We start from the raw sequence: 19,593 nt of genomic DNA, 5'->3' as shown, positions 1-19,593 counted from the left end.
GAAGAAACTTAAATGTTGAACCAAAACCTCTTTTCCTTCCATTTCCTTTCATCACTCCCCCTTTAGCTGCACTAGATTCTACCAAGTGGAATAAGACAATGTGTCCTGACAATGTGTCCGCCATCTTAAACAGAACAATAAGCAAGGATATTTTAGACCCTGGCTTTGGAAAAGTTAAATGAAAGTATTTAACTCAACAAATAGGTCCTTAAATTGAAGAGGGAAGAGATGAGATATTTTAGAATATGTGGTGGCCAGGGGTCTCTGTATCTGTTCTGGGGTCACAAAAGTTTCCTAGATGGAGGGAAGATGGAAAGGAAAAAATTCGAGGCAGAGAGGAATGAAAATCAGGGCTAAGAAGTTGGTGAGTAAAAGAAAGAAAAGCAGATAAGAAATTATATCCCTAGAACTACTAGGAATAAATACAGAGAATCCACATTTGTGTTAAAAGTTTGTCTTTCTGAGCACCTGTTTAATTTTACTAAATTCCACTGAAGAAGAAAATAAGTCTCTCTCTGTTTATGGTCATAGTCATCAGACTTGGAGGAAATCCCATTAAACTACAAAAGTGTTTTCACTTGCTATCCTTTTACCCTTTGGGTTTTGATCAGTATCTATTAAAAAAAGGGAATATGATGAAACTACACCATATCCATTCCCCCAGTCCTCTAGGGGGCATGAGTGTTCTTTCGTGTTTATTCCAATTGTTACCAACAGTATTCCAACTATCAGAATCCAGTTCTTCCAAGAAGAAAGCCTATTACATTTAGAACACTGAACCACTGAATGAAAAATGCTTAATTTAGGAAACCCTTCTCTCTTAAATATAAAACCTTTGTTTCAATTTAATGTACTAGATACAAAATATTTCAATAAAGTAGATATAAAACTGTTTCAATAACTATTTTAGTGTTAGTTTCTAAATTTGAAAAGACAGGTCATAGTTTTGCTAGGGTATGAAACCAGAACAAATGAGTTGTCTCCAAACTAAAAGGGTATTTTCAAGAGGTCGCTTAAGAGTGTTCATTCTATTGATGTTAAACCTGCCATATTTGGGTATGTCTTACCACAAATACAATTATGAAAACAGAAAAGAAGGGGAGGAAGTTAGAAATGCAGAAAGGCAAAAGAACTTTCTGTGTATATTGCCATCATACAGAGTCATCAAATCTCTAGTGGGACAAAACAAATCAATGACAATTGAAGATTCTTGTGCAATACGGTAGAATTAGAGATGACAGCTTTTATTCTCCTAGATTGAAAACATGCTGCCCCATGCAAAACAGAGGCTCCAACCTGAGGGTGAATAATTACATAAGTAACTTCTTTTAATAAAAATGATGAGGTGACTGTGGTGATCCAATGACTTTAAAGAGGAAAATATAAATTCCTCCAATAAGAGACTAATGAGTGAACTTCGTGTATCTTCTGGATTCCAGAATCGATTATGAAGAGCATCATCTCTGTAAGTTTGGACAAAGAAGGAGTGACTACCAGGAGGTGGTATGAGGTCATGAAGCCAAAATCACAGCTGATCAAACAGACGTCATGTTTTGGGCAGGGTCATTAGAGGCACTGGAGAAGAACTCTTCTTCGATGCCTATTTCATACAAGGCACATATACAATCCAGAAATAAAATCTCATGTAACCCTTACCCAAATCCTATAAGACAGATTTTTTAAATCCAAATTTGAAATATGAGGCTATCGAGGCTCAAGGAAGTCATATAATTTGCCAAAGGCCAAACAGTTAATAAACCGTAGAGCTGGGATTCCAACGGTTTGATCTGAGTTAAAGCTGATGTTGTCAACAGAAAGAGAAGCCCGGACGGGGGAATGTGGAAGGCATAGTGAACATGGCCTTCAAAATACCTGTGACAAAGTGTTTCATAATCTTCTTGTGAACAAATGTAGAAAATGGGCTGGATGACAATATTCTTTGATGACACCTTAGAAGAGAGATTTCTGTTGTCATCAAAGGGCTCTCTACTCTTCAGTGACTGACCGGATGAAGAAACAGAGGATGATGCTGGGAGTAACAGCAAGTGCAGCAAATGATGGGATCCCTCCAAGTGTAGCTCACTCATATTTTTTCCATGAAGCTGGCCCCCGTTTTCTTTTCCCTCCAATTCCTATATCATATACTATAACACTATGGTTCTAGATTGTACCAAACAATTTATGATTGCTTAAAGGCTGACATGAATTGTTTTCTGTTATCTCTTGTGTATTTGTATTTTTTCCTCAAAAGGCTTCTACAGTTTTAAAAGGTAGGGACAATGTCTTATTAATTCTGTTTCTCCCATATCATCTATCACAGAAAGTACTGATAGATAGGAACTGAGAAAGTAGAAGGAACTTCATAAATGACAACTTGTAGGCTAATTTGGGAAATATAAATTGCCTCTTAATAAGCTTTTCTAAAGGTTGTTGTTTTTCATTGAATTGAGGTAAACCTGACAGTATTAAAAAAAAAAAAAAAAAAAGCATTATCCATGACATTTTCCACAGAACTAAAACAAATAGTCCAAAACTTTATATGGAACCATAAAAGACCCAGAATTGCCAAAGCAATCCTGTGGAAAAAAACAAAGCAGGATGCATAACTCTCCCAGACTTCAGACAATACTACAAAGCTACAGTAATCAAGACAGTGTGGTACTGGTACAAAAACAGACATATGGATCAATGGAACAGAATAGAGAGCCCAGAAATAAACCCACACACCTACAGTCAATTAATCTTCAACAAAGGAGGCAAGAGTATAAAATGGGAAAAAGTCTCTTCAGCAAGTGGTGCTGGGAAAGTTGGACAGTCACATGTAAGTCAATGAAGTTGGAACACACCCTCACACCATACACAAAAATAAACTCAAAATGGCTTAAAGACTTAAATGTAAGACATGACACCATAAAACTCCTAGAAGAGAGCACAGGCAAAACATTCTCTGACATAAATCGTGCCAATGTTTTCTTAGGTCAGTCTCCCAAGGCAATAGAAATAAAAACAGAAATAAACAAATGGGACCTAATCAAACTTACAAGCTGTTTGCACAGCAAAGGAAACTATAAAAAAAAATTAGGGCTTCCCTGGTGGCGCAGTGGTTGAGAATCTGCCTGCCAATGCAGGGGACATGGGTTCGAGTCCTGGTCTGGGAAGATCCCACATGCCGCGGAGCAGCTGGGCCCGTGAGCCACAATTGCTGAGCCTGCGCATCTGGAGCCTGTGCTCCGCAACAAGAGAGGCCACGATAGTGAGAGGCCCGCGCACCGCGATGAAGAGTGGCCCCCGCTTGCCACAATTAGAGAAAGCCCTCGCACAGAGACGAAGACCCAACACGCCAAAAATAAATAAATAAATAAATAAATAATAAATTAGATGCTTTAAAAAAAAAAAAAAATTAAAAACCCACAGAAAAACCAAAAAGACAACCTACAGAATGGGAGAAAATATCAATATTTGCAAATGATGTGACTGACAAGGGCTTAATCTCCAAAATATACAAACAACTCATACAACTCAACAACAAAAAAACAAACAACCCAATAAAAAAATGCACAGAAGAACTTAATAGACATTTCTCCAAAGAAGACATACACATGGCCAGTAGGCACATGAAAAGATGCTCAACATCACTAATTATTAGAGAAATGCAAATCAAAACTGCAATGAGGTACCACCTCACACTGGTCAGAACGGCCATCATTAAAAAGTCTACAAATAACAAATGCTGGAGAGGGTGTGGAGAAAAAGGAACCCTCCTACACTGTTGGTGGGAATGTAAATTGGTGCAGCCACTATGGAAAACAGTATGGAGGTTCCTCAGAAAACTAAAAATAGAACTACCATATATCCTGCAATCCCACTCCTGGGCATATACCCGGACAAAACTATAATTCAAAAAGACACATGCACCCCTATGTTCATACCAGCACTACTCACAATAGCCAAGACATGGAAACAAACTAAATGTCCATCGACAGATGAATGGATAAAGAAGATGTGGTACATATATACAATAAAATACCACTCAGCCATTAAAAAGAACAAAATAATGCCATCTGCAGCAACATGGACGTAACTAGAGATTATCATACTAAGTGAAGTAATTCAGAAAGAGAAAGACAAATACCATATATCACTTATATATGGAATCTGAAATATGGCACAAATGAACCTATCTATGAAACAGAAACAGACTCACAGACATAGAGAACAGACTTGCGGTTGCCAAGAAGGAGCAGGGGAGGGAGAGGGATGTACTGGGAGCTTGGAGTTAGTAGATGCAAACTATTACATTTAGAATGGATAAACAACAAGGTCTTACTGTATAGCACAGGGAACTATATCTAATCCCCTGGGATAAATTATAATGGAAAAGAATATTTTAAAAAATGTATAAAAGAAAGCAACTGAGCAAACTAATTGCTTTATAAAATGAAGCCACATTTAGGTTATACATGAGTAGATTTATGACAATGTCATTGTGACTCTCACTTCATTAAACTTAGATGTAATGAAGTCAAGATGTCTTTACATATGAAAAACTGAATATTTTATTGGATCTGAGATCCAAAGAAAAAGACAATTTCATCTTGTATTTCCTGTCCCTTCTCTCAACTGGCCAGTTGTAGTTAATCTTACCTTAAACTTCCCATCTGATGAGAAGATGCTAACCCATTTATTATCATAATCTGCAATGATTATGTCCCCACTGGGATGCAAAGCTACTCCCGTGGGCCGCTGCAGCTGCCCGGGAGAGCGTCCTCGTATGCCAAAACGACTTTTGAACTGTCCATCATTGGAAAATATCTGGAAAACAAATTACATTCATTGGAATGTGAACTAGCATAGAAATGAGTGGGAAAGACAGGCAAGAACATCTGTCATAAGTACTACAGGTCAGAACATGCAAACTCTATTTGAAGAAAAGTCTATACACACATCATAAGCTTCCCTTTCTTTCCTTGCATCTTAAGTCTTAAGTAGGAAACTATGCAGGTCTATCTATTTATCAGTGTAAGTGGTTAAAGGTATACAATTAGGGGCCATACCTGCACGCACTGGTTGTTACTGTCTGCAATTAATATCTTCCCATTTGTAGATGCTGCTACCCCTTGAAGATTTGTAAATTCCCCTTTATTTCTTCCTTTGGTTCCTAAAAATAAACGATAAAACCACAGAAAATTAAACAATAGAGAGTTAGATTTCTCAGTTTCGGCAAGAGAACATTCAGTCTTCTATAGGTAGCCTGAGAATGTAATGTTTTTTTAAATTACACTTAAAAAAAAAAGAGGAACCCCTCCCCTGACTTAATCCATATTCTACTAAACTTCTCTTCCAGACCAATTCTGTAAAGTCTTTGCAAAATCACCTTTTGGGGGGAAAATACCAATCTTCTCTTATTAAACTATAGTTGCATATTAACATGATTAAAATATATTTAGATTTCACAAAGACACAATTATAAAAACTAATGTTACAATTGAGGACACTTTCTGGGAGCGGGCCTTATTTGAGAGCTGTGCCAAAATCCCACCCTTTCACTCAGCAGCTCTTAGACACCTGGACACTTGACTTCCAGCACTTTTAACAAATCGTAAGGTCAGAGATGTTATAAAACTAGCGGACTGATTTTCATACACTGGAGTGATTTATTTTCAAAGACTCGGTATCTCATAAGCTGTGTATCTTTCTTGTAAAAGATATCCTGACCATGTTTTCTAGATTAAATAAATAAGAAAGGCAAAAGAAAATTAATTAATCCAAGTCATACTCTCATCCTTCTAGAGTTTCTTATGGAAGAGATGAAGCAGGAGAAAAAATAAAGCTAAGGTGACTACAGTTAACAGATGTTTGTTTTTGTTTCAAATGAAGTGTTTATAACTTATTTTAATAAGACCATGCAAATATTAACAGAAGGAACTTTGCTCAGAAATGACCAGGAAGGAGGTTTAAACTTTCATAGTTGGAGACAGCGCTATGCCTCAGTTTTATCATTTCATTCATATTCAAAATAGCAACTTGATATTTGTTTTTAGACGTCAATGCAGGGCCTCAGGAAAGAGTAGAAAAGATATGCTGCCGATGGCCAATGTCAAGCTCATGCTTAGACTGCTTAGGAACAGGTAGACTCTTCTGAAACTGGTTTTTGCATTTAGGAAGTAAAACTGTGATGTAATTAAACTCAGAACAAAATCAACAACAGAACTGCTGGGTGGACCATCTTATCACCTTGTTCTCACCAGACCTACAGGGTAGTTGCTTTATTGAGATCCTGGACCCTAACAAGATGACTCACCGCCTCTCTATCTCTTCCTAACATGAAACAAAACTCTGAGATCCAGATCCTCAAAAGAATGTCTTCTAGGTTGCAGGACAAACGATTCTACTTTATTTCAGATGTTTCAGCAGAGATGATCTTTATACCTGATCTGCACAGAATCCCTATAGTATTCAAGTCCATGGGATCAGCTAACACTCTAAAAATGGTGTGTTGGCATCTGTTGGTGGGTGGCAGGGAAAGGGGTGGTTGGCCCCTGAAGGAGGTATGTGCCCACTTTGTATTAGCTTTTGGTCATTCCTTCTGATGTCTGAGTAACACCTGGTTAACAGGTACAGCAAAACCGAAGGACCAGGAAAAGAAATAATTCTTCTAAAATGCTCAGTTTATAAATACTTTTTAAAAGGTAGTGGGGGCAAGGCCAGGTCTCTCAAGAATAAAAACTTAATTCATCAAAAACGTTGATAGGGCTTCCCTGGTGGCGCAGTGGTTAAGAATCTGCCTGCCAATGCAGGGGACACGGGTTCGAGCCCTGGTCTGGGAAGATCCCACATGCCGCGGAGCGACTAAGCCCGTGAGCCACAACTACTGAGCCTGCGCGTCTGGAGCCTGTGCTCTGCAACGGGAGAGGCCGCGACGGTAAGAGGCCTGCGCACCGCGATGAAGAGTGGCCCCTGCTCTCCGCAAATGGAGAAAGCCCTGGCACAGAAACGAAGACCCAACACAGCCAAAAATAAATATAAATAAATAAATAAATTAAAAAAACGTTGATAAAGGGCTTCCCTGGTGGCGCAGTGGTTAAGAACCCACCTGCCAATGCAGGGGACATGGGTTCGAGCCCTGGTCCGGGAAGATCCCACATGCCGCGGAGTAACTAAGCCCGTGTGCCACAGCTGCTGAGCCTGTGCTCTAGAGCCCGCAAGCCACAACTACTGAAGCGCGCACGCCTAGAGCCTGTGCTCAGCAACAAGAGAAGCCACCACAGTGAGAAGCCCACGTACCGCAACGAAGAGTAGCCCCCGCTCGCCGCAACTTGAAAAAGCCTGCGCGCAGCAACAAAGACCCAACACAGCCAAAAAAAAAGAAAAAAAAAACAGGTTGATAAATAGAAGCATGGAAATTATTAGCGGGATGAAGAACTGAGGACCAAATAAAGAAACATAATAAAAAAGAGTCCTACCAGTGAGACTGGAGAAGAATTGACCATAAAGAAAAACCCAGGCTGTTCTAGATCCTGCTTTTGTAAAATTGGAAATGCACCCATGGCTCAGAGGACATACAGGCAGGGGAAAGAAATACTGAAAACGGGGAGGGGAGTAAGAAGCATCTGCACAGAGTACATGAGCATTGGTTTGCTGTCCTTAAACCTGCCTGCTGCCCTCTTCTATTTAAACTTTGGTCCATCCTGCTAAGGACAAAGCCTATTCTATTCAGAGAAGGCTCTGCAGGCAGCAGCAGTTGAGTTTTGAAATGAAAGGAAAAATGGAGACACGTGCTTTAGTAGAAGTTCAGGGGTGCCTTAGTCAAAGAGATTTAATTGTCCTTTGGAAAAAATAGAGGTGATGCTGAAGGAAGGAAAATATATGAGCAAAAAATACTAGCACTTTTTTTTTTCTCTGCAGAAATAAACACACATTTTTGAGTGTCAGTATAAATGGGAAAGAATTGTACTTGGGGGTATAATTTTAAAACTTGGGAAGACATTTAGTTGGACTCTGTATCAGTACCACTTGGACCAAGGAGAAGGAAGATTCTGCCCAGTGTGAAATGAATGTGAGGATGCTCAGTACCTGCCATGAGAGCAACACACCTGCATTGCAGAGGACCACACTGCTGGCGGGAGGTTCTCCAACCCCCTCCAAGCTCCAGGCCGACGTGTTGGCCCCCCTGTTGTTCTTGGTCTCAAGTCAACTGGAGCTTGAGTCTGCTGCCCCACAGGTAAATAAAAAATCACAGGGTTGAAGGCACATCTGTTAGTCCCAGATTGCTTACATACTTTTGAAAGAGCTAGATGCAACAGGCATTGCCATTTAAATTTTATACTTGTTTTAAAAAATCTTTCTCTTTAAGCCACAGGGCTCGGTTTCCAAATAGCTGGGGTTGGCATTTTCGTAACAACACTTGATTCTTATGAGCATCTTTTGTCCTGTCAGAGCTATTGATCATCATTTTTCTTTTTTTTTACAAAAAACTTTATTTGTGTTTTTTTAAGTACAGCAGGAACATAGTGTTACTCCTAAGGATTAAAGGAAATCTACCAGCATACTCTTGAGAGACAATTAATGCTGACTATTTTTACTAGCAGTTAAACTAGAAAGAGCTTAATGTTGAGTAATGATGCAGAACTACAGCATAGTATCATTATGCTGAAATGCCCAAAGTCCAAGTGTTTGTAAAGTGTCTTGGGACCAAAATAAAAGTGTCTAACAGAAATTCCAGAAGTTAGAAATAATTTGGGGTCATGAGTCCCTCTTTAAAATATTTAGTAAATACTATTTAGTCTATAGAAAATTTCCCCACCCTCCACAAAGTATTCTAAATAATGAAAACTAGTTCTTTCATAACAAATATAAATGTAACATAAAACATATACAGTAGTTATAAAATCTTTTCCTGTCTACTCTGATGTAAAAGATTTCACTTGATGGTTAGATTTTGGCTAACAAAATGAGTAATGTGAGTTTTAAAAGTAATTATAAACAATTTGACAACAATTCCATAAGATAATTATACTTGTTTTCCCCAGATATCCCAGATTTTAAACTAGCCTATGAAGCACAGAATGAATTTTCAAACCAACAGCTTCTCATCTGTGCTCCTGCCCTTGCCTCCAGGAAGATGACAGAAGTAAGGTCCCTGGATTGAAATAGGGGATCAATAACTGTAAATTTCTCTCACCCCCACTCCAACTTAGTAAGAAAATTAATGCTAAATGAAACTAGATACTTAGAATGGGATAATGCAAGAGGATGAAATTGAGCCAAACATAGGGTCTAACACAGGATCTTTAACCAAGTACGTGTTTAATGTATGTTTGCTGATCTTTAACCAAGTACGTGTTTAATGTATGTTTGCTGAATGAATGGGTCCCTAAATGAATTATTAATGACTGAGTAAATTACAACCCACATTACATCATGGGAAAAGGAAGTGTTCAGTAATATTTACAGCACTGTCATATACATTCTCTTGTGCACTCACTATAACAACCCCAAGAGTTAGCAGGATAAATATTATCATTCCATTTTATAGATGAGAAATTGAAGCTAGGCATATCACAAAGGTAGGAAAGAGACAGAGCAAAGAATAAAACCTGGTTCTCCGGACCCTTTATATATTTTTTAAATACACACATTGCTTCTAATTGGACATTAGGATATCAGGTTTCTGAGGTGAGGATAATTACCCTTTGGGTTCACATGGATCATGCTTTCTCCATTAAATCTTTCAGAAAACTCCATTTTAACTGGTTCACTGCCTCCCTCACTAAACTATGAGCTCCCTGGGGGATGAGGCAACATCTGTCCTGTTCTCTGTTGCATCCTACAACACAGTGCAGTGCCTGACACTCGGTAAATAACAGTGGCATCTTTTTACATTTGAAATGCAAGAGGAGTTTCCAAGGATGAGATTCTCAAGGGGTGGGGACAGGGTTCCTATAATGACCTCAGATGCCAAATTAGCATGCTCTCCTTTCCTTTTAGGGAGGGAAGGTGATGGTTTGCAGAGATGAGGCAGGGAAGAGGGGCAAAAAATATACCTTCCTGTAAAGCCTCTGAACTCATGCTAAGTGATTTTACACATCCATTTGATATGACAAGAGAGCACACTGATCTAGAGTACAAATGAACGGTTCATTCAACACATCCCAAGGATTCATTAAGGTATGGTGGATGAATTGCATAATTTGAAACAATTCATCTGTAATTCTTTCACTCCTTCCCACCTCTTCAGGCTTCCCCTTTGTTCAATGATTTTTTTTTAGTAGCTGACAAAACCAGCTCATGATTTCTAGTCAGCAAACTCTGACAGTGCAGGGAAAAATAATCCCTGTGTTTCAAGGAATCAACAGATGCCCTAAGCCACTTCCTTACACTCCTTCAGGACTGTTTTGCAATTCAATATTAGAGTAAGACAATAACTCATTCACAGTGGGCATGCATTATGTTTTCAGGTGTGGGAGATGTCATATATCTCAACTTTGGAAAACCACAGTAGTTAAAGGACATTTTAGATGAAGAGGAATCGTCGTGCAATTGAAAAGGCAGGGGCATCAGAGTCACAGATGGCTTGGGTTCCTTCCTGAGCTCTCCTGAGCCTCCATTCCTTCAAAGCTAAGGATGATTATATGTTGTCCTGGTAATTTGGCTCTTGAGGGGCAGGGGCTGTAGGGCTGGGGGAGGAGTTCTGATTTGTAGCATTGGCCTGTTTCTATTGTGTAAATGCTACCACCACGGCTGATTTCAATGAATTCAGTAAAGATGCAGATACAAAATTAACATACAAAGTTCAGTAGCATTTCTATATGCTAACAATGAATTTTCTGACAAAGAAACAAAGATGTTGATCTCCCTGATAATAGCATCAAAAACAATAAAATACTTAAGAATAAATTTAACCAAGGAGTTTGTGAAAGATCTCTACTCTGAAAACTACAAGATATTGATGAAAGAAATTGAAAAAGACACAAATAAGTGGAAAGGTATTCTGTGTTCATGGACTGGAAGAATTAATATTGTTAAAATGTTAATACTACCAAAAGCCATCTATAGATTCAATGAAATTCCTATCAAGATTCCAATGGCAATTTTTACGGAAGTAGAAATAACATTCCTAAAATTTATATGGAACCACAAAAGACCCTGAATAGCCAAAGAAATTCTGAGAAAGAACAAAGCAGGGAGGCATCACACTCCCTGATTTCAAGCTATAATATAAGCCTATAGTAATCAAAACAGTATGGTACTGGCATAAAAACAAACAGACCCATGGAACAGAATCAAGAGCCAAGAAAATTACCCAAATATATACAGTCAACTAATACTTTCACAAGGGAGCCAAGAATACTCAAGCGAGAAAAAACCTGGTACTAGGATAATTGAATATTCACATAAAAGAACGAAACTGGACCCCTGTCTTACACTACTGACAAAAATTAACTTGAAATGGATTAAATATAAGACCTGAAACCAGGTTTAATTTCTTCCTAGAATTAAACAGGAATAGAGTTCCTTGACTTGAGCTCTGGTAACGATTTTTTGGATATGACACCTAAACCACAAGCAAGGAAAGCAAAAATAAACAAGTGGGACTACACCAAACTAAAACACTTCTGTCAATGAGCAAAAGAAACCGTCAATAATGTGAAAAGGACTTCCCTGGTGGTGCAGTGGTTAAGAATCTGCCTGCCAATGCAGGGGACATGGGTTCAATCCCTGGTCCGGGAAGATCCCACATGCCGTGGAGCAACTAAGCCCGTGCGCCACAACTACTGAGCCCGTGTTCTAGAGCCCATGACCCGCAGCTACTGAAGCCCACGTGCTTAGATCCCGTGCTCCAAACAAGAGAAGCCACTGCAATGAGAAGCCTGCACACCACAACAAGAGTAGACCCGGCTCACCGCAACTAGAGAAAGCCCACGTGCAGCAATGAAGACCCAATGCACCCAAAAATAAAATAAAATAAATTTATAAAAATAATGTGAAAAGACAACCTACAGGATGGGAAAAAATATTTGCACACCATATATCTGATAAGGGGTTAATATCTAAAATACATAAAGAACTCATACAATTCAGTAGCAGAAAACTAAATAACCCAATTAAAAAATGGGAAAAGGACCAGAATAGACATTTTTCCAAAGAAGATTCACCAAAGGCCACGTGAAAAGATGCTCAACGTCACTAGTCATTAGGGAAATGCAAATTAAAACCACAACAAGATACCACCTCATGCCTGTGAGAAGGGCCATCAAGAAAAAGACAAGAGATAAAAAATGCTGGCATGGATGTGGACTGTTGGTCCTTGTGCACTGTTGGTGGGATGGTAAATTGGTACAGCCGCTATGGAAAACAGTATAAGGGACCTTTGAAAATTAAAAATAGAGCTACCATATGATCCAGCTATTCCACTTCTGGGTATTTTTGCATAGGAAACAAAAACCCTAACTCGAAAGATACATGCACCCCCATGTTCACAGCAGCACTATTTACAACAGCCAAGACATGGAAACAACCTAAGTGTCCATCGATGGATGAATGGATAAGGAAGTTGTGGGCCGTGTGTGTGTGTGTGTGTGTGTGCATGTATGAACATTATTCAGCCATAAAAGGGAGAAAAATCCTACCATTTGCAACAACATGGGTGGACCTTGAATGTATTATGCTAAGTGAAGTAAGTCAGACAGAAAATGACAAATACTGTACGATCTCACTTATATGCGGAGTCTAAAAAAAACCAAAAAACAAAAAACCAAACTCAGAAAAGAGATCGGACTTGGGGTTACCAGAGGTGGAGGGCTGGAGAGGGGCAACTGGAGGTGAAGTAACTTCCCCAACTGTATGGGTAGGAAAGTGGCAGTGTTGGGGTTGGAACCCAAGGCTGTGTAGCCTCTGAGGCCACAGCTTTAACCATTCACTACATCCCCCCTACATCACTCAAGTCAAACAGCTGGAAGTTCAATTTGGTCCTCAAGTCCTGCGCTCTCCCTCCTAAGCGTGTTATAAATCTGCCATGTCCTCTCTACTCCACCGCATCACTCTTAATTCTGGCACTTGTAACAGCTCACATGGACTACTGCAACAGGAAGCAGCTCCCTGCTTCCCGGGGGACATTGTCAGTAGATCCCCTATAATGTCCCCAGCCTCTCTAAAAACCAATGTCTCAGCAAGTCGCTACATTGCATTACACTGTTCAGTGCCTCCCCATCACCCACATGGTTCTCAAACCTCAGTGTGCAGAAGCATCGTGGAGCTGGTAGAATGCAGATTCCTGGTCCCTCCCCCAGAGATTCTGATTCTGTAAATGCAGTATGGAATTCAGGAATTCTCATTTTTACCAAGCACCCCAAGGAATTCAAGTGCTTTATGGGAAACATAGGTGTACAGAACAAAGTCTCAGCTCCTTTTCAAGGAAACAGAACCTCTTCTCTGCTATCTTATTTCGCTTAACACTCCAGGTAATGGAATCATTTACAGTTCCCGAAACTACTTAGTTTCTCATCTTCTTTCCCTTCATCTGAACCTCCCTTTTCCTCCTTTCATCTGACTGACTCTTTCTCTTTCAAAGCCAGCTTAGGTTTAGATGTCATCTCTAGATCCTTCCTTAACTCCCTGCTGCTTGCCAGCCTCCTCCCCCACCCCACCCCAGCCTCTGAAGGCACGCATACTGAAGGTACCACATTTGTCACACACTTGTCCCCTTCCAGACTATGGCCTCCTCTAGGTCAGGGTCAGAATCTCACCCCTCCCATTATACAAGGACCCAGCCACATATGAGGCACATAGTAGGAGCTCAAACAGCAGGGGCCCATCTAACTACGGAGCTGGATAATCGGGGAGGAAGGTGAAAATGTGAGTCAAAATTACCCCTGAAAATCCTTTATATCGCCCAGAAAGTGATGGCTCCCTTTCACAAATACACAAAATTAACACACGTTATTTAGGGTGGTTAAATGAATCCTAATACATGTTTTATGAAAACTATGTAGCTTACAACATGAAATCAGTGCCTCAAGAAGCTCAGTATGTGGGACCAGTTGAGGGAACAGCAGAACCCCAGTTGCCAGCTTATGTGTGTAGTTGGATTTGAATGAATTCTGACTTCAGTACGTGCAGAGGGGGAACTGTTCTAATCATGAATGTTCCAGCATCATGGAACAACCACCTAACAACCTGACTGTACAGTACAGACAAACATAGAGTCCTAAAACAAAGCTATGACTGTAACAGAAAGCTGAACTCTTCTAATTATTTATATAAACTCTCCCCATATGTGGCCAACAGTATCGATTTTGAAAAGACAGGTTCTTAGGTGGCCAGTACTGTTTGTCTAATATTGCCTAGCACAGCTCTGTGCATGGGAATACATGTGATGATTGCCCTTGAGCTTAGTGCTTTGTTGCCTGGTCTGTGTGTCCCTGGGCTTCAAAACTGGAATCTGACAGTGGTGAGCAGCAAGTTAAATCATGCAGTAAGTCATGACTTGATTCGATTCAAATAGGCAAAGTACTTGGGCAAAGTGTTCTTGTGGTTTGAGGATTATAAATGATTAAAGATGTCATCTTTGACTTCAAGTAATGCGTAATATCATCAGGAAATAAGACCTCAGCAGAAATAATAATCCACCACAGTGGATTCGAAAAGAGAAGGTGGGACTTGAGGGAAGGATAAAACTGGGGAAAGAATTCACGGATGGAAGTGCCCAGGTGTGAAAGCATAGAGGGTGTTCAAGGAGCTGTGGACTCCAACACTCACCTGTCCAGCTCCTCTCCCCAGTGCCCCCACCACTTTCCACCCCTCTGACCTTTGTTCCCCATGCATCTTCTCATGGATGTGTCCCCCCTAAAACATTAATCACGTTCACTCCTCTTCCCCTTGCCTTTGTCCTCCACACTGGTCCCTTGCCCAGGATGCCATTTCAACTTGGATAAGTTGTACTGGTCCTTCACATCTGGTTTAAATTCCTTCTCCTAATCCATGCTATTAGTAGATCACACATCTGTCACCCCAAACCTCTGTTAAGTTCCTAGAGGGAAAAGATCTCATTTCTTTCATCTCTGTATTCCCATCACCCAGCAATGTTTTATGAGCTATATTACTGCATAATGGTGGTGTCTTTTGACTAGACTCTGGATTAGATTCATAAAGTTAGAGAGGAATGGATAAGTAAGACCCATCTCCCTTGCTGCTCTTACATACCTGAGGTGTTTAGCATCTGTTATAAGCTGAACTGTATCTCCACAAAATTCATGTTGAAGTCCAGTCCCAACCTCCAGTATCTCAGAATGTAACTGTATTTGGAGTTAAGATCTTTAAAGGTGATTAACTTAAAATAAGGCCATTAGGGTGAGGCCCTAATCCAATATGACTGGTGTCTTTCTAAGAAGAGGAAGAAACACCAGGGGTGTGCGTGCACAGAGGGACAACCATGGGAGGACAAAGCAGCCAGAAGGCGGCCATCTGCAAGCCAAGAAGAGAGGCCTCCCAAGAAACCAACCTTGCCGCCACCTTGAGCTTGGACTTCCAGCCTCCAGAACTGTGAGAAAATAAATTTCCGTTGTTTAAGTCGCCAGTCTGTGCTATTTTGTTATGGCAGCTCCGGCATTAATAAACCTGGACCTAGTGCCGTATGCCAGGTACCGTTCTAAGCATTTTACAAATGCTTCAACATTTAAACACCTTCCCACCAGTGCCAGTGAATCACTATGGCTGCATTTCTCAATGGGCAGGAGGGGAGAAGAGTGTATCCCCATCCCTCTAGGGTGGGAGCTAGGCATTCAGAATAAATATAGTTGGGGGAAAAACACCCTAAGAGATATATCTCTTTTCTCAGGTGAGAATCACAGGTGGAAGGGTGATGATTGATAATAATAACAATAGTAAAATGATTGCCACCATTAACTGAGCAGTTACTGTACATAGGCAAGTACCAGCCGTATTATACGAATTCCTTCTCATTTCTCCCCCACAGCAACCTTAAGAATTAGGTAATATTTCATTCCCTTTATTTTCGGAGGAAGAAACCAGGTTAAGAAGGGGCAAGCCAGTTGTCAGTTGGCAAGGAGAATCAGAATCAGACCCAGATCTGGGCCTTTTTCCACTCTGCACACTGCCTGGGAAGTGGACTGGGGTCACTTGGCTGGGGGAGGGGAGATTCTAAATGCGAGACTGAATTTGTTCTTAGTGCAGATCAATGGGGAGCAGCAAGGTCAATTGTTTTAGAAGAAAAGGCAGCAGGGAACACCTAACAGCCTTAATAGCATGTGCAAAAACAATTGTTCTCTTTATTTAGCTCCTCCTACATGCCAGGCATTAAGCTTGGAACTGAGTCCTGAGAAGCTGATATTTTTATCTTTTCCTTTTATGGACATGGAAACTGAAGCCCAGGGAAGCTGAGAGACCTGGTCAAGGTTGAAATAAGTGGTAGAACCGGAGTGGCAGGCCTGGGAGGCTCCAATCGTGCGCCTGTCGCAGCCCACCCACTCTACCTTGGCAGGTGTCTCAATGGCTTCTGTACCCACACTGCATAAATGGCCAGTGAATGCACAAGGGTCTCCATGCCCTGAACGGAGAGTTTACTTGCCATATCATGGTCTTTACGAAGATTCACCCTAAAGAATAATAAATAGTATAGAATACTAAATAATAAAGAGAAATGAATAATAATGGAGTAGCTTTTGCCCAAGAATGCTCCAAGGAGCCTTATTTTCCCAAGACGTTCCATGGAAAAAATTCTATGGTCAGACAAGTTTGGAAGTGCTGCCTGTTATCCCTCCACTGCCTTTGAGACTGCCAGTGTGGCAGTAAAACAAACAAACGAACAAACAAAAAACTGTGCACATCAACAGATTCTAAAGGCACTACAGTAAAAAAAAAAAAATCTGATTCCTTACTTAAGCTAAGCTTTCCCCAGTCTCTCTGAACCACAGAATTGTTTTTCTACATGTGTCAGTGAACATACCTCGCAGCACCCTTTTAGAGATACTGCATTGTAGGACTGAAGAAGCAGAAAGAGAAGCAGGCTGGAGCCACTTTTGGATATGGTAGCTAACATGCAGACTTTTTTCTTAAGAATTATCAAATTGTGGGGACTTCCCTGGCAGTCCAGGGGTTAAGACTCCATGCTTCCACTGCAGGGGGCATGGGTTCGATCCCTGTCAGGGAACTAAGATCGCACATGCCGTGTGGAACAGCCAAAAAATAAATAAATTTAAAAAAAGAATTATCAAATTGTTGGTTGTTTACATTTAGTTTGCTTTCTATTGAGAAAATAAACAGCTTCAAAAAATCTGACGCAATAAATCTGACAAGGGAAGGGCTATTTGCATTCCCAAATCTCGAGGCTCATCCTAAGCCTTCTTGCTTCTGCCCCAACCCCATTCCATTTTCCAGGTTTCCACCCACCCCTTCCTCTTCGGGGCTGCTCTCCAGCTACAGGCGACTGGACATGACAACTTGCAATGCACCATGTCCCTCACCCCCAGCCCTTACAATGAGGAAGCAGTGACAGGGAGGCATCAGACCCTCTGCCCACAGTTATAGCCCACGCTGGAAGATTCCAGAGAGATGCGTGAACTTATGTGGTAGGAGTATCTCTCTGCCTTGGGGTTAGGCAGGAGTACTCTAGACATTCCCACGGCGGGGCGGAGGGGAAGGTTGCCAACATTTCCTTTAAAATGTCCAGATTATGTACACAGTGCTATATTTAAAATAGCACAGGGAACTCTACTTAGTATTAGGTAACAACCTAAATGGGAAAAGAATCTGAAAAACAATAGATACATGTATATGTATAACTGAATCACTTTGCTGTACACTTGAAACTAACACAACATTGTTAATCACCTATACTCCAATATAAAATAAAAAGTAAAAAAAAAACTGCTACCAAAAAAAAATAAGTCCAGATTATGAGTGCTGTGATTTTTCTAATTCTCTTTTGTTTATTTTCAGTTTCTAATTTTCCATAATGAATATGCAGCACTTGTGTGTTAAGGAGGAGGAGGAAGAGGGGGTAAGAACGGGAGAGAGGCGGGGTGGGGGGGAGGGAGAAGGAAAGAAGGAGGGATGAGGGAGGAGGAGGGGAAAATAAATCATAAAATCTCCTGAGAAGGAGACTGCATGAGCTCACCTAATAAAATACACGCCTATCTCCCAGCACCGTCAGCCTTAGTTGTGACCTGCAAAGCTGCAATTTGCAACACTTTCCCAGTCACCCCTTAACCAAAGCAAAGCTCAGAATTCAGGTGCAGCGCCGCCTCCCCCTTACCCACTCGGAAGATCAGATCGTCTTCGATGGGATTCTCTTTTCGTTTCCCGGTGCTGTACATGCTGGCGGGTCTCTTCACCGCCTTCTGTTTCACATGGCCGCTCCCCGGGGACTTCACGCGCCTCTTCACGCCCTCGGTGGTGGGGGACACGTCCGCCGACCGGATCACCTTCAGCTTAAACGGGCTGCCGCGGATGTGCTGGTCGTAGAGCCGCAGGGACAGGGTGAAGTCGCCCTCCTTCTGTACTGTGTACAGGAACTCGTACGTGCCGTTCTTGTTGTCCAGGATCTCCCCGTCCGCCACGCTGCCGTCGGGAGTGCTCAGCTCCGCCGTGATGTAGGCGTTGCCCGTTTTGCACAGCTCGCCATCTTTGTCCTTGGTTGTTATGGTAACGGACATGGGCTGCCCGATGATGGTCTGCCGCAGCCCCTCGCCCGTGGCCACCGTCTCGGAGGCGACGGCGTTGGTGGTTAAAATCGTCCCGAGGTTGTGGATGGACTTCTTGAGCCCCTCGGTCTCCACGATGAAGTCCAGCTGGTCGTTTTCTCGCGGGTGCAGCGGAAAATCCTGGTCCGCCAGTTCGTTCAGCTTCTCGCTCATCTGCTTCTTCACAAGCAGCACCTCCGTCTCCGTGCCATGGTTGAGGGCCTGCGCCGTGAAGCTGCTGCAGCTCTTGATACTCTCCTGCCCCTCAAGCAGAGTATCCAGCTGCGACTGGAGGACCTGCGGGGAAACCAAGCCGGGTGAGCTCTTCCCAGGGCGCCCGCGCCCGCACCTGCCCGCGCGCTTGGCCCCCGGCAGGGGGTGTTCAGTTTAACCCAGGGAACCCCGGTCTCACGCTGAATCCTAAATCGCCTTACCAGCTCCTACTCTTTCCCTTCCTCCTCGCCTGTCTCTCCCACACACATATTTATGGGGTCATGTGTCTTGGATAGGCGCAAGCAGAAACGTCACCGACAGCTTGGCAGCCAGATTGCTATGCCTGAGATCTGAAATTTTATTCAGTATTCAGTATCTTTGTCTAATGTCCAAAGTTTCCCTGTCACCACCTAAAGGAACAGAAACCAGACAAATGGAAACTCCACACCTGAATATCGGAAGCTTTCATCCCTGGTTTTGTGATGGGACATGCAGAGTTAAACAAAGGCTGCAGTCAGGGTTCTCTCTGAAGTTGACTAACAGGTTGGTGTGGGTGAGAGAGCAATTAAGAGACTATTAGACATTACAATTAAGGAAGGAAAACAATCCAATTTAACCCTAAATCCTGAAAGCATTACTTGATATTCAACTTTGCCTTGTGTCAAGTTATCAAGTGGTACTT

The 19,593-nt window shown here is 41.6% G+C and overlaps 1 protein-coding gene across 11 annotated transcripts in view; it reads right to left on the bottom strand.

The window, feature by feature from the left end:
* Nucleotides 1-19,593, bottom strand: part of TRIM2 (tripartite motif containing 2) — a 120,166-nt gene that overhangs the window by 18,752 nt on the left and 81,821 nt on the right. For all 11 annotated transcript variants that reach the window (XM_007189427.2, XM_028168289.2, XM_007189428.2 and 8 more), the window contains 3 exons: nucleotides 18,272-18,995; nucleotides 5,055-5,158; nucleotides 4,645-4,812 (listed from right to left, as the gene is read on the bottom strand). In XM_007189427.2, coding sequence (XP_007189489.1) covers nucleotides 4,645-4,812; nucleotides 5,055-5,158; nucleotides 18,272-18,995 — 996 coding nt within the window. The remainder of the gene's footprint in view (nucleotides 1-4,644; nucleotides 4,813-5,054; nucleotides 5,159-18,271; nucleotides 18,996-19,593) is intronic.

This window comes from Balaenoptera acutorostrata, chromosome 5 (assembly GCF_949987535.1).
Source record: "Balaenoptera acutorostrata chromosome 5, mBalAcu1.1, whole genome shotgun sequence".
Taxonomy (NCBI): Eukaryota; Metazoa; Chordata; class Mammalia; order Artiodactyla; family Balaenopteridae; genus Balaenoptera; species Balaenoptera acutorostrata.
Note: the sequence above shows the minus strand (reverse complement) of the source record. Positions and strands in the feature narration are given on the sequence as shown.